Below are 14,273 nucleotides of genomic sequence, written 5' to 3'. Positions count from 1 at the left end.
TATCTCAAAACTCGGCTTTGACAAAAGCAAGCAGAAAGTTTTCTCTCAGATATAATACAACCAGGTTTTATTTAAGTTCTCTCTTTTTCCCCCCCACACTGGCAAAAGTTCAGAGGGAGTTTAAAGTTTTGTAAACATTTTAACTACCCCTCTTCCCCCTTTTTATGAATTTACAAAGCAAAGGAGACAGGGAGACCAGATTTGCAACAGTTCCAAGTCTCTCCATGCTATTGGATCCAAAAACTATATACAAGTCTGCAGCAGTCTCTGTATAGTTACTGTACATGTTTGGGGGGCAGGGGGAAGAGAGAGGAGGAGGGGAAGGTGACCCCAAAAAATGAATAAACCAAATGAAATAAAATCCAAAGCCAAACTGCTCTTGAGCAACTCGAACTGTTTTCTTTAGGCAGTGATGACAGAACAACAGACACCTTTACACAACTCCACCAAAACTGCAGCGGATCTCCCTCGCAGGTTACAAACCCTCTGGGGACGGGAGATGGGACCAGGGGGTCAAACTAAGTGCATTTGGCAGTTCTTCTCTTTCTTTGCGGTGTGTGCATGTGGGTGGGTGGGCAGGTGGAGCAGGGAAGGTGGTGTTAATCTTTCGGTGAGAGAGGAAGGTTACGATTCCATAAACACTCAGATTATGGATCCCAGTGAAGGTGCATGAAGTAGTTTAAGGTGTAGAAGATAAGCAGGGCCGTCATTGCACAAAGCTTCATCCTCCAGTGTCTCTCCTCACGACGAAAGGGCACCTCTGCTCGTTCCCTAAGCACTGAAACGACAACCAGCTGAGCCTGCTGGGGCACGTGTCTGAGAGCCAGCGTCCACCCTCTGCAAAGACTACACAGCCACACCTCAACATCCCACTGTCTCTTAAACGAGACAAATTTGCAGGAAAAGAGCTCAAAATAAACTGGTCCTAACCCTCTGAAGGTAGCATGTAAGGGGTAAATTCAACCTGAAAGAAGAGATGCCACCCCCCTTTTTTTCCCAGAGCAGAAGTCCCCACTTGTCCGGGAAGGCTGGAGCACGTCGACGGGGAACTCCAGCAGCTCCAGCATCACCACCTAATGAAGACAGACTCGAGCTTTCCCTCCAAAAATAATGTGCTGAGAAGGGCTGGCAGGGGGTGTGCAACTTCAAACCAACCCAAGCTAAACTGCGCCCGCCACCGCCCCTCTCGTGCTGTCGCCAGTTCTGCGTTAGCTTATGATGCCCCTCCTGGCCCGGCAGAGCACCCGCCCTGGGGGAGCCCAGGCAGGAGCTGTGGCATTGGGGTTTGACCAACATCTGTTAACCACAAACTCTCTCTCTCTCTCTCCATGGGACTGCACATGTCGGATGTGGTAAGAGTAACCAGGAGAGGGAAGCAATAGTTTGCAGAATCCCAATTGATTTTTTTTTTTTTTCCAGGTATGTCAGCAGAAGGAATCACAGCACAGTGAAAGCTCGCTGCCCAAATCAGCCTTGTGAAGGAATCCTAACTCCCACCCTCCCAGGGCTCTGAGCAACGTCCACGGGACTCTGGGCTGACAGGAGGAACGATGCCTGTGCAGTCCTGGGCACAAAGGGTTTGCTGGGGCCAGAGGAAGCAGCCTGAGATGATTGATCCTGTGATTCACTGCGAGGTGAAGAACAACACACGGTGGAGAGCACTGTGTCCAAACGGAGAATCCATGGTTAACAGATGCAGGAAAAGCCAGTTGATTTGCACATGCTCAGTAGTCTTCCAAAGTCTCTATTTCTCCCATATTGAGCCGCTCTGAGGAGGCATTCACTGAAAACCCTGCAACCAGAAAGGACTGGGGTTAAACACCTGGCTGGGGGATGCTGTGTGGGGTGGGATAAGTCTGGGATGTGCAAGACCAAAGTGCATCAGAAACACCAGTGCCCATGAGGTTCTGCAACATCTTGGACGGGAGCACGTTTAAGTCAACTGGTACTGGGGAGTGGCTGCCAACACCCTCCTGCCACAGTCTGGGAGGCAGAAATGGACCTTCTGAGAACTTGGAATCCAAATGTGGAATCATGCCCAACACTTCAGGGGGTGTGAGCAGTTCTACTCCTTACTTTAAAGTCTAAATAGGTGCATCTATGAAATCTGTGAAATGCTTGTTTACAATCCCCATCTCTGGAGTACCACATGAAAATGTAAAGTTACACAGGGCCATGCAGGTGGCTCAAATGCACTCAAATTTCTACCCAACCTTTTAGCCATGAAGTGCTGAGGACATGATGCACGTGAGAAAAGCGTGAGAAAAAGTGAAAACACTTTTAACAAGGAAAATATCCAATATATAGGATGCAACTTTCCTACTGAAATCCCATTTTTATGGCTGCAACAACCCCATACGGAGTATGAGAAAAGGGAAAGTGTTCCTGTGTTTTTACTAAACACAAAGCTGACATTTCATTGTCTAGAGACTGCCATAGAGGCTGCTCTGTGCTAGAGAACCAACTGCTTTCCACAGCCTCATCTTCAAGAGAGGAGAAAAAATGCTCTGTTCAGTAGGTTTAGGAAAATCACTCTGGTTCCCTCTCGTGGCAGTGTGTTACCTACAAGGATTTGAAAGTATTCTGTAAAAGAGTGTACTCATTTGTAAAAAGCTGCATGTGCTACTTCTCTTACAGTTGAAACTTCTAATTTGTATTTAGTGACTCCACATTACACGAGTTGGTTTTCTAATATATCCAACTGAGTCCCCAGATCAGACTCACTGGGGTGGTTTAAGTCAAGATTCCACAGAAAAGTTCAGTGTTCATCAGTGCAGAAATCACTGATTCAGGTGAAGTTTTGGTTTTGGTGAGAACAAAAGACAAAAAGGCAGGGCTCTGCCAGAGCCTTAAAAAAGCAGTGACTTCAGGTGGATAATACCAGGTTGCTTTACATAAATGTGGGCTAAGAAGGCCCAGCACAAGCACAAGTGCAGTGCCCTGGTTTCCTTCTGTCCTGCAGAGCACAAACATGGACACATTTATTCCACACAAACTACACCCCACAGTGCTCAGGGACTTATATGATGCCCTTGAATCTTAAAGAAACCTTTCCATCAGTGCTACAGCAGCTGGTTAATACCATCCACACATAAAAATTAAGATAGAGAACATAATAAATAAAGGACTGCCACTAATGTCATCATCTGCCTCCAACTGAAAATCTGTGACCATTCCACCTGTGCCATCTTTTCTGCCTAGGGTGTTAGCTCCTGTAAAAGGGTGGGAAGGCATAAAGGCAGTCTCAGGAAGCTGCTCCTCATGAAGGAACAGGAAATGTGCTTTTCTTCAAAGAATGAATTAGCATTAAATCAATAAAATAGGCGTAGGTCAACTCACAAGAGGAAAGGCAGTTTAACTGACATCCCTGAACTACTTAAAGGTTTCCAGATAATAATCAAGGTATCAAAGAGGCCTTTACATGAGGGAAAGTTTGACAAAAGCTTTCCACGAGACTGGCATGGAATTTTTCAAATCATTAAATAATAATAATAGTATTGAAACAAATTCTGAAGACGCTTCAACTTGGCTCAAATTCAGTATTGCCATTCAAGATCAACAAGAATTCCACACTTCACAAGGCAAACTCCCACTCCCAAACTGACCATTGATTTCTGAAGAGGAGGACTGACCTAACAAGCTGGGATCTGCCCGAACCATCTTCTGTTTCTTCTTCTTCTTCCCGCCCTGCACAGCCTCAAAATTGGATTGCTGGTTGTTGCTCTGGTTGGTCTGAAAGACCGAATGTAGTGAACTGTGGTTCATCCCCCACACTGAATCCTACGAAACAAAGTCAGGACAAAACTGTAAAGCACAATTAAGTTTGGTTTATTTATACAGAAAACATTCAAAGAGCCCAAAGCATCTCCTACACCCTGTGTGGCAGCAGCAGGCACTGCTGCATCCACCTCGTGGTTCCACAGTATCTCCTGGGTCAGCAAGCAAAGACACTCTTTGATCCACAGTTTGCCTCAACTCTGAGTTATGAAGGACAAGAATCTGAAATCTGCTTAATTCTCTGCATTTCACAGGACCTATAAAAGTGAAGTGCAGCAGGAATGCAGCCTCTCCAGACTCCAGGTCTCCACATGCTCCTGAGGAGTGCAGGGAGTGGGATTTACCTGCTGTTGCTGCTGTTGCCTCTGCTGACTGGCTTTCTGTTTGGCACGGCGCTCAAGAAACTGCTTGGCAAACTCCTTGGCCTCAGGAGTGTCCCCAAGATAGGCTCTGATGTAATCATGGACCTCATAGGGAGACTCCACTTCCTTCAGGAAAGAAACAAACGTGGGAACTGCAAGAAGAAGGCAGAGTGTGAGGGAATGCACACTGACATGCAAACACACACGTGCAAGAAACACAACCTTTGGATTTCTGTGTCACAGATTTGCTGATCCAGCAGCCATGGCAAACAGCCTGCCCTTCCAAGTTCCCTGCTGAGAGGGCAATAAAGCCTTGCCATGCAATCCATGATGAAACTGGATCCTCATCTCTGCTAATGCTTCCACAACCACTAGAAACCCTCAGCAGGCTCTGGGTGGCACTTTAAAACTGGTTCCAGTCCCCACTGATTTGTTGTAGCTGGGACAACGAAAACCATGGAGAAGATGACACAGCCAGTTCTTCAGGTCACTATTTAATGAAGTCATTTTGCACTCAAAATGGTCCTTTGATATCATTACAGTCCCCCAGAACTACCTGGTCAGAAAGAAACTGGATATTGCTTCTCACATTCCTGCCCACCTCTTACCATCTAAGTTGTTGGCCGTGTTGAGTGCATGAAGCATCTGTTCACACCACTGAGTGAATCCATCCTGGGCTTTATTAACCCCCTGGAACAATTTCAACAGCTTCTCCTCTTCTTCTACCTTCTTGTTTTGTCTACTTGTAATACCTACAGATTTACTGAGGGGAAAAAAATGCATATATTAGGTTATCAACTACCAGATTTATCCACAGTACAGTGTTATAAGAGTCACTATTTTACAAGATGCAAACACTTTTTAAGAACCAAATAATTTTCTAAGCAGATGACAAAATGAACTGTGAATGATCACCTCTTAACTATTTTTGTTGTCAAAACAGATCCTGAGTGACACAGAAAAAAAAGGAGAACACATGAAGATGCTATAACTGCTAAGTGATCACCTCATGAATGGCAGCCTTTCTTTGCAACAGCTCCTACCTGAGGCTGGCATTGCTTTTGTTTTTGTTGGTCGAGTTACGAGGTCCCACTTCCTTCACTGCATCATCCCAGAAACCCATGTTGGAGTTTTTGGTATCAGCATTACTCCAGATGCTACTGACTAGGTCAGATGCCCACTGGTTGCTGGGATTAGTGTTTAGGGAGCCCCACACTGAATTCCCAATGCTGGTGTGCAGGTTAGAGTGCTGTGGAAACAGAACCAAGAGATCCTGGTTATGAGCAGCAGCGCTGGCGGAGCAGGAATGAGCAGACCCAGGGAAGGGGTTGTTCCCTCCTGTGGACACAGTGCACCTACCGTGGTATTTCGGACTCTGTTGGGCTGCTGGTGCTGCTGTTGCTGCTGTTTCTGCATCTGCCTTGCCTCCTCCTGCTGGATCTCCAGCAGGGACTTGGTGGTGCCTGTTGGTTTGGTGACATTCCCCCAGCCTGACAGTTTTTGCTGCTGTTGCTGCTGCTGTTGCTGGAGGGCCTTCATTAGCTCCCGCTGCTGACGCCTTTGCTGTTGCAGGCAAGACAAAAAAGCTTGTCCATATTCACAGAGGCTCGTTACTATTCAGAGGTCTAACTTGGAAACTGGTTTTAAACTGATTTCACTTTCTTCTGGAGAAGTCTGGCTGACCTACTGTCTTTTGGGCCATTACAGTTCCTCCAAAAAGGGAGACATTAAGTAACCAGGAAATACAAATTGTTTGTTAGTCTAGGAAAGACTAAATTTATTGAATCATGACTGCAGTCAGCTAAGCATTTGGGGTCTTGGAAGAATACTTTCTCTACTACCATCACTTGTTCTCACCCAGCCTTCCTTGAACTGCCCTGGTCTTGTGCATGTCTGCAAACATATTTTAGATGTCAAATTATTTTATACTGGTTTGTGAACATATTGTACTCCTGGAGTTAAAAGGGTGCATCTTCCCTCCTTTCAGACACTTGTATTAAGGAGTTATAAAATCTTACTGAACCTGTGCCTGGAACAGAGGATTTTACTTGAGCTGTGCTATTGCAAAAATCATTCCTCATCCTCACCATTCCTTCTAATAACTTCAGGGACAGCCAAGCAGCTGCACAGCTGAGCCCACTCCAACAGCTCAGACTCTGCTCCTGTTAGGATTTACCTCTTCTCGAAGCTGCCGTTCTCGTTCTTCTTCTAACTTCTGGATTTCTGCCAATGACAGTGTGGTCTGGGATTGACAAGCTCCTGAATTTGATTGCTGACCCCATGTTGAAGATGAAGGGAGCTGGGCCAAAACAGACATCATCAGGAATTACAAAACTCTTCAGAGAATACTGCTCAAGTACAGTCATGAAAAAAACCACTATAAACCACCTTCAAAGTTTAACAAAACCCTGGAAAGTATAAAATGGTATAAATTAAGTAAGAAAAGGTGCAAAGTATAAACTGCACGTTTCTTTGAATTGCCCTGTGATGTATCATAGTGTATCAAGAATAATGTAACACATCATTGCCTGAAAAACAGCAAGCAATTTAGATTTCCAAGACTTCAGGAACTCCAAGCTTGAGGAACTTTGCACTGGTCCCTGGTCATTGTGGCAGAATAAACGTCCTTACCCACCTGTGAGACCCTCCCAGTGTGCTTCTACTGACAGAACCTCTCTCTTCTGTAATTTGTAACTCATCTTCCTCTTCCCATCACTTTCCCACTCAACTATTTGCCTTTCCCCTCTCCAGACAGTTCCTCCCTCCCTGTCCAAGGTACCCCGGCCAGCCCTGAACGCGGCCGTGGTTCTGCCCCACGGAGCTGAAGGAGGCAGTCCAACTGCAGGAACCCCTTACCTTCATTTGTGCAAGTTGCTGCTGTTGCTGCTGCTGCTGCAGCCTCCGCAGAGCCTCCTGCTGCTGCTGCCTCTGCCTCATGATCTCCTTCTGGCGCTGGAGTTCCAGCTCCTTGCGCTTCCGCTCCTCCTCCTCCAGCCGCTGCCGCGCCGCCTCCTCCTCCATGCGGAGCCTGCTCTCCTCCAGCCGCCGCTGGGCCTCCTCCTCCTCACGTGCCCACTTGGCAGCCTCCTCTTCCTTCCCACGACAGAGAGGAATAAAGTCTAAGTAGACTTAGCAAAATTTAAAATACTCCTGGCTTTGAGGTACTGATACTCTGAGAGAACAGAGAGAGGCCTTTAATCTGGCTGTTCATTTACCTCTACATTTCTCAGGCAAGAAAGCCCAGTAATCTAGCCTATATTCCCTAAAAATACAAGCTTCCCATTGCCCCACCAGGGAACTCAGAAGAGAATGACATCTCCCTAGTTCAGACAAGCTCACTTCATACTATTTTCTTTCTAGAAGTCATGCACCTTTCAGTCTGAGCTTCTACCTGCTTATACTGCTCACAGTACTGCCACACTTTCAGCGGAATAGAACTTGGCAGAAATAACATGAAAGAAGGAAGAGGTGACAAAGAAGGAGATGTTTACTGGAGTTACTCAACCCCAGAGGTGCAGGGATGATGCTCCTGCAGACAAAGGAGATGACTGTGCAGTGGGACAGAAACGGGGTGAACATCTTACAAGGGAGGACCCTGAACAGGAATTTTTAAATACTAAGTGGGAATTCTGAAATGGACCTGGAAGTTAATGTGAAGTCAATCATGTTTCAAGGTTTGTTTGACTGAGGGACTGTGACAGTATCAATTAGGGGGTTGGAAGCTCAAGTTCCCTAATATGGACTTCTAAAGCTGACCCCAAGAAGAAAAAATACTGTAAAATAAGACAAGAAAAGGGAAGGAAAAAAGCTGAAACTCTGGTAGTGAACATAGTCTTGGCATTGTACAGAAATGCCAGTTTGACAGAACTGATCATCCCAGGTGGCAGTAGAAGATAACAATTCTCTAGTAAAGGCCCAGAGAGTGGTAATTCAAACCAAACTGTTACTCTGGTACTGTACTCTGCCTTTCCTTTGAAGAAAGGAGCAGAAATACCATGCTGCAGAGCCATTCTTAAGGCTCAGGCACGAATGAAAACATGCACTCCACCCAAATCTCTTTTCCAAAGGACAGATCGGACCCTGATTATTTTGTGTGAAATCAGGATACAGGTAAACAACCTCTTCTTCATTCTCCCAGTACTGTTTACAATCTCTGCTTTCTTTCACCAAAACTGATGGTCTCTCAGGCAGGGATGCAAGTGTCAGCCCCTGTTTGTTCTGGCAGCCCCAGAATGAAATACAAGAGTCCCTTTTGCCATTGTCACCTGTTTCCGAATTAACTCCTCTCGCTGCCGTCTCTCCTCCTCTTCTCTCCTCCTCTCCTCCAATCTCCTAAGTGCTTCCTCCTGCTGCTGCCTCTCCTCTTCCTCCCGCTGCCGCCTTAGTGCAATTTCCTGCTCTCTTTGTCGCCTCAGGGCTTCCTCCTGGAGTTGGGAACAAGATGTCAGTCTGTAAATACCCTTGTACTGACAAACCACATCAGAACACAGATTACAGCACTGTCTGGCCAAGTGAATGGCCTCAAGAAAAGCTCCCTGGCTCCAAGCTAAGCTCTACCAAAACATTGCATCGAACACTACAGACCGACATGGTAACAAGTTATTTTGATGCAATGTGCATCTCATACATAAATTAATTATTTTAATGGAAAAACAAACACATGAAATCATTGCCTGTCTTTGGTTTTAGGAAGAATGGTGTGGAGAATGACAACGAAGGGCTAGAGTCCTCTTTCCACTGTGCACTCAGTATTTCACATACATATATTTTAGCGTGTGGGTATCATTAATACCTTTTTTTTTTTGGGGTGTCAGCTGTAAGTTGGAAGCTTTTCCTACTTACAGGAGTTTCTGAACCCTGACAATTCAAGAGCACTACAAAACTCAACCCACATGTCCAGACATAAGAAGGAAGCTGAAGCAGCCCAGTGCACACACAGATGCTGTAGCTGTGGAAGTCTCAGAGATGTGACTCTATGGAAGGGCTTGGACTGGGCTGTCCCTATACTATTTAAATATTATGGCCAACAAAAGGTCTCTCAAGGGCTTTGATTTTGGGCTGTCCCTAAATTACTGACAGAGCTTCCAATTAATTATGTTTTGTTTTCCAAGTAGCAAAGCTATTTACTCTACTCAAAAAGCAGTACCCTTTCCTACTGCCCTAAGATCAACATAGACATTTTTCCATCCTGCTACTTGTGTCTGGAGGAATAGGGTACAAGCAGCCTTTGGCTGGCTTCCTGGATATTGTTACATGGGAGCACACCTGAGGGACCTTTCCCCCAGTTCTGACTTTCCCTTGCATTAAAAAGCCTTAGTTTGTGCAGCCTTTTCTGATCTCTGACATTCAGCAACTGAGTTAAGGCCGCCCTGCTTTTCATCCCTTCTGTTTTCTCTCCACTTTCTGACATCCTACTAACTCAACCTAAAGATCCTACTTTTCGGACAAGAACTTTTTTAAGCTTTTATAAATCTATTTTCCTTTTAAAAATGACCACTACTGTGCAATTGTACTCTTCCAAGCTTTTTATGAGCAACATTGTTCCCAGGATGCTGGGTGACTAGTTGTGCAGCATGGATGTAAACTCTGGCAAATCAGGGAAGTGAACTGGGAAAACTAAGACCCTTTTATTCAATTTGATACCAAACCTTCATGTCCACACAGCAGAGATAAACTGCACTACAGTTCCCTGAACAACTGGCCTGGGTGTTCCTCTGACAATAAAATTCAGATGTCTGCAACAGAGCTGTCAGTAGACAGAACATCTTTTATAACCAATCCCACAGCACTGAAGAGCTGCTGGTTGTAAGCTGACAACTCATTTTTATTCCTGGGTATCACTGAAGCGGTTTAGTGCTAAAGGGAAGTGCAGTGAATGTTTCTCTTCCACTAACTGGACATAAAACAATAGCCTGTGATTCATCTTCTCATTAATCAAGCCCTTGGTTTGTCACAGTCACAAAAACTTGCAGCACAACACGCACCACCTGAGCCACTGTTGTAACTTGGGCCTGTAACTGTATTAACTGGACACGTGCAGTGGAGTCATAGGAGTCAAGTGTCCCCAGTACAAGTGCTGGAAAATTTCTGCTCCTTGTTTCTTTCCCTGAGAAGTCTCCTGAGGAGGCTGGGGGTGTGCCAGGCTCCTTTGTTTGGCTGGAGACCACAAAGCAGGATCTGAGCTCGGGAGGCCCAGCTCAGCCAGGCTGGGGGGCTCTCACTGACTGAACACGTGGTACCTGAGATGAACCAAGTCACCAGTGAACAGCAGTTCATTGACATCCCTGCCCTACTTTCCCTTTGGGAATGAGGCTAGGATTGCCATTAGGCCAGCAGGTATCAGGGATCTCTCTCTTGCTCAGGCATGCCAGGAGAGACACTGTTGAATGACAGCAATTAAAAGATGTCTGTCCCCTACAGAGCTAAAGACAAACAGTGTTGTACCAAGATGAGAAAAAAAACATCTTAAGATTCTGAAAAGCTGGGAACCACATGGCTGATGCAATTCCTTTCTCCTACTCTTCACAGTTATAAAAAAGGTTGCCTTAATATTTACTTCTGTATCTTCTTATTATTCAACATTTTTGTTTGAGCATGTGACAAAAAACATTCAAAGCTCTCCAGTTTCCTGCCACTGACTTGTATGGGAAACACTCAATCCTTTGGCTCTTGCTGTTCCCCACGTTTGCACCTTCTTGCTCCAAGAGAATCCCAATGTTCTTTAGCATCTTTCTTAATAATTGTTTCCAAGCACACCCACCTTGCTGTACAGACAGCTTATTTCAGACCTTTTAAAATATCTGTAACATTACAGAAAATCCTTAAGCAGCAATCCCCAGTTCAACAGACTCTGGATTCTTAAATAAAACAGGGAATTTTTTGCAGTTGGTAACACCTGCAGTTCTGCTTGTCTATATCACTGGGGCTTACAAATCTCTGTGCTCTCATCTTTGAAACAGGTATTTTAAAGGGAGCACTAAAAACATAATTCAGAGAAAAATAATCATTAGCTAGTTATTAAACCTCCAATTTTGTTCCTGAAAGCAATCAATCATGACAAAACAGAAGATATCAGACCAGAGACAAAAAAGAAATACAGGAGCTACACAAGCTGGGCATTACTGTTTGCAATTCCACAGTGCAAAGTAATTGATGAAAACTATGAACAGAACTGAATTCAACATTTGGTATGACATTTCATCCTACAGAATTGAATTTCTATTAGTTATTTTTTTATTTAGAATTCACCATCAACAGCATATTTACTAACCTTATATACTAGTCTTTTATGCAGTATTACATCAAAAGCCTTCCTGAAGTCCAGGCAGATTAAGTCTACTGCTTCACCCCTCTCAGCTCTCACTGTCATCTCCTCAAAAGAAGTTAATCAAATTTGTTAAGCATCATCTCCTCTGTATAAATCCATGCTAATAAATCAGTTCATCCCTGATGCTACAATGCCTTCCAGTACAGAAGTCAGATTCAAATATTAGACCAGTTTTCTTTTTTTTTTAAATACAAAACACAATGTTACTTTCTCTTTCCAGAGAAATGCTTAAACTCTTTGTTACCTTTTCAAGACATTACTGCTCAGAATTCAGCATTGTGGCAATTATTGCATTGGTAATGAACTAACATACTTGCTGTTACTGCTTTTCAACCCCGTTCTGCTTCCTCCTTGTCAACAGTTATTTCCCACGGCATCTCAGAAAGGGAGAGTCAGACTGTTTACTGTACAAATCCAAAGTGGACAGCAAAACTTTGGAATTTAACAGACATGGAGTTATACACAGTAGCAAAACTGTTAGACTGAAAAGAAACAACCCAAGTCTACTTGAAGCCACCATGGATGACACACATTGAGTTACCAGGTGATCAGCTGAAAAATGAGTTGTTATTACACCAGATCTAAAGCCATCTGACTCAAAAGTTAAACTTTTGAGTATATTATTGCTTCAATGCTACAGTTTGACCTCAAGCAAAGGATGCTTTTCCACTGTACACCATAATGACTTCCTGTACACAAAGCAGAGATATTAAAGCAAGGAGCCATTTGTAGACTTGATCCCAAGAGATTCCATGACAGTTACCTACATGTCATATTAAAACAGATCTTCGGTGACAAAACCCAAACCCTGAGTCAACTGAGGTCTACAACTAACTTACAAATAAAACTAGAGGTTCTTAGAGGCTTCCTCTGAAGTGTCTGATGCTTGAACCAGGAACGTGCTTTACAACTGCCCATCTAAACACACAGCAAATATTATAGAGGACACAAGTATTTATTATTTCTGCCTATAATTACTGTGGTGCTTTTCAGGGCATTTAAACTCCTTAGTGTATAAGCTCAGCCATGTGCTTGCCCTTATCCTTAACACGCAGAGTGAAAACTTCACCTTTCACTGTCTTTCCCTCCTACAAAACTTAAGGAACAACTTAATTTTCTTCCATGCAGAATTCAGAAGTAAATGCTAAAAGTGTCAAACTAGTAATGCCTCCATTTTTTATCCCTGGAAGATTAAGGACATACAACTCCCATATTCACTCTTCTACTGCAACGCTGATCACATAATTCTTTTTTAAGAGATCTGCTTGACCAAACTACATCTCTTCCTTTCCCAAATATCAACTGGGGAAAAAAAGCTGACAGACTCTATTATGAAGATAATAATTCATTCGAAATTATTTACTAAGTTAAAAAAAAACACAACAGGAAAAAAATAAGGTGAATGTCACATCACTTTTTTCCACTATAGCCCTCCACCTCTTATTCATTTGAAACGGCTGCTCAAGCTCCATCTACTCCAGAACATACCCTTATAAAACACTACACTGCATAAATGGCAAATAAAGATTTAACATACAACAAGTGGGCAACTAACTCAAGTCTAATATTGACACTAAAAAGTCAGGAGGGAATATTCCACATGGAATAAAGCCCCTCTGCTCCCAAACAGGAATCTATCTTAAAGTGAAGCATCAAAGCCCATTTCTTAGACTGCAATTTGGGCTCTTAAAAATCAAGTACAGGAGAATCATAAATTCATATACTCACATGAAAAAATATTCAAACTGTCTTCATACACACCTACCAAAGATTAATTAGACCCCACAGGATTCTTAAAGTGAGTTTTATAAAGTATTATAATTAGAGATTAACTACATTGAGGAAACTCACTTGCTTCCTGCGGGCCAGTTCTTCTTCTTCCCGTCGTTTCCTCTCATCTTCCTGCTGCCTCCTAAGTAGCTCTTCTTGTTGCCTCCGAAGCTCCTCCTGCCTTTTCCTCTCCTCTTCCTCTCGTTTGGCCCTCATTTCCACTTCTCTCCTCTCTTGCTCTAGCTACAATTCACATAAAACTATACTCAGATGCAGGTAACGTATTCCTACACCATTTCTTAGGGCAACTCTGCTGAAATTACAGTAACAGCTTAACAGATGAAGCCTCTGACAGATACTCTCCCTTAACTGGCATTTTACCTATCAGCTGGCTGCCTACTGGGGTCAGATTCCTCAAGCAGTCTAGAAGAATTTTGGACAATTTCTGTTCTGTAATGAACACCAGTTCTCTAGTCAGTCTTTCCACATCAGCTCCTCAAAATACCCTCTGACTTCAGAAGCTTGTAGCGAGTTACTTTGCAGTGATCACAAAATAATCATTTTCAGGAAATGTACAGAATCAAACAGGTTCAAACTCACAAAAATAATTTAATACTAGAGTATGTGTGAAATGACCCTGGCAAATAAGACTCTTATGATTTCCCAAAACCAATGCTGGTGAAAAACACATGGCTTAAGAGAAAAACTACCTGCTCCCAACTCAGGGTTTGGCATGACAGCTCATGATGATCTCAGTTTAAAAGAGAGGTGGCTAATGAAGAGGTTTTAACCACAGATGTAGAACACAGGCACTACTTCAGAGGTCAGCAGTACCTCCACAGCAATGGTTTTCACAAGCAGTCCATGAGGGTTTTGTAAATGGCTTTTATAACCCCTATTCTCTTTATGGTGCTTTCCATGAAAGTCTAGTCAAAATCACAGATTTTGACTAGATTGAAGAACTTGGTCTTCCATTGGCTCAAGAACCACAAGTTACACTGCAGAACAGCAATCCCAACTTCTTACAGTACAAAACA

The 14,273-nt window shown here is 43.7% G+C and overlaps 1 protein-coding gene across 11 annotated transcripts in view; it reads right to left on the bottom strand.

Annotated features, from left to right (window-relative positions):
* Positions 1-45: 45 nt before the first annotated feature.
* The window catches only part of GIGYF2 (GRB10 interacting GYF protein 2), a 74,266-nt gene continuing 60,038 nt past the window's right edge, over positions 46-14,273 (bottom strand). For 5 of the 11 annotated variants that reach the window (XM_027661886.1, XM_027661889.1, XM_027661890.1 and 2 more), the window contains 11 exons: positions 13,318-13,479; positions 11,410-11,511; positions 8,405-8,563; positions 6,996-7,232; positions 6,316-6,438; positions 5,499-5,702; positions 5,183-5,388; positions 4,748-4,902; positions 4,122-4,291; positions 3,633-3,780; positions 46-1,792 (listed from right to left, as the gene is read on the bottom strand). In XM_027661886.1, the coding sequence (XP_027517687.1) occupies positions 1,725-1,792; positions 3,633-3,780; positions 4,122-4,291; positions 4,748-4,902; positions 5,183-5,388; positions 5,499-5,702; positions 6,316-6,438; positions 6,996-7,232; positions 8,405-8,563; positions 11,410-11,511; positions 13,318-13,479 (1,734 nt within the window). In that variant the 3' untranslated portion in view covers positions 46-1,724. The remainder of the gene's footprint in view (positions 1,793-3,632; positions 3,781-4,121; positions 4,292-4,747; positions 4,903-5,182; positions 5,389-5,498; positions 5,703-6,315; positions 6,439-6,995; positions 7,233-8,404; positions 8,564-11,409; positions 11,512-13,317; positions 13,480-14,273) is intronic. The other 6 variants (XM_027661891.1, XM_027661892.1, XM_027661894.1 and 3 more) reach the window with 3 other exon arrangements.

The sequence above is a fragment of the Corapipo altera genome, unplaced genomic scaffold (genome assembly GCF_003945725.1).
Source record: "Corapipo altera isolate COAL_440 unplaced genomic scaffold, ASM394572v1 175, whole genome shotgun sequence".
In the NCBI taxonomy this organism is placed as follows: domain Eukaryota; kingdom Metazoa; phylum Chordata; class Aves; order Passeriformes; family Pipridae; genus Corapipo; species Corapipo altera.
This window is presented reverse-complemented; position numbering and strand designations above follow the sequence as displayed.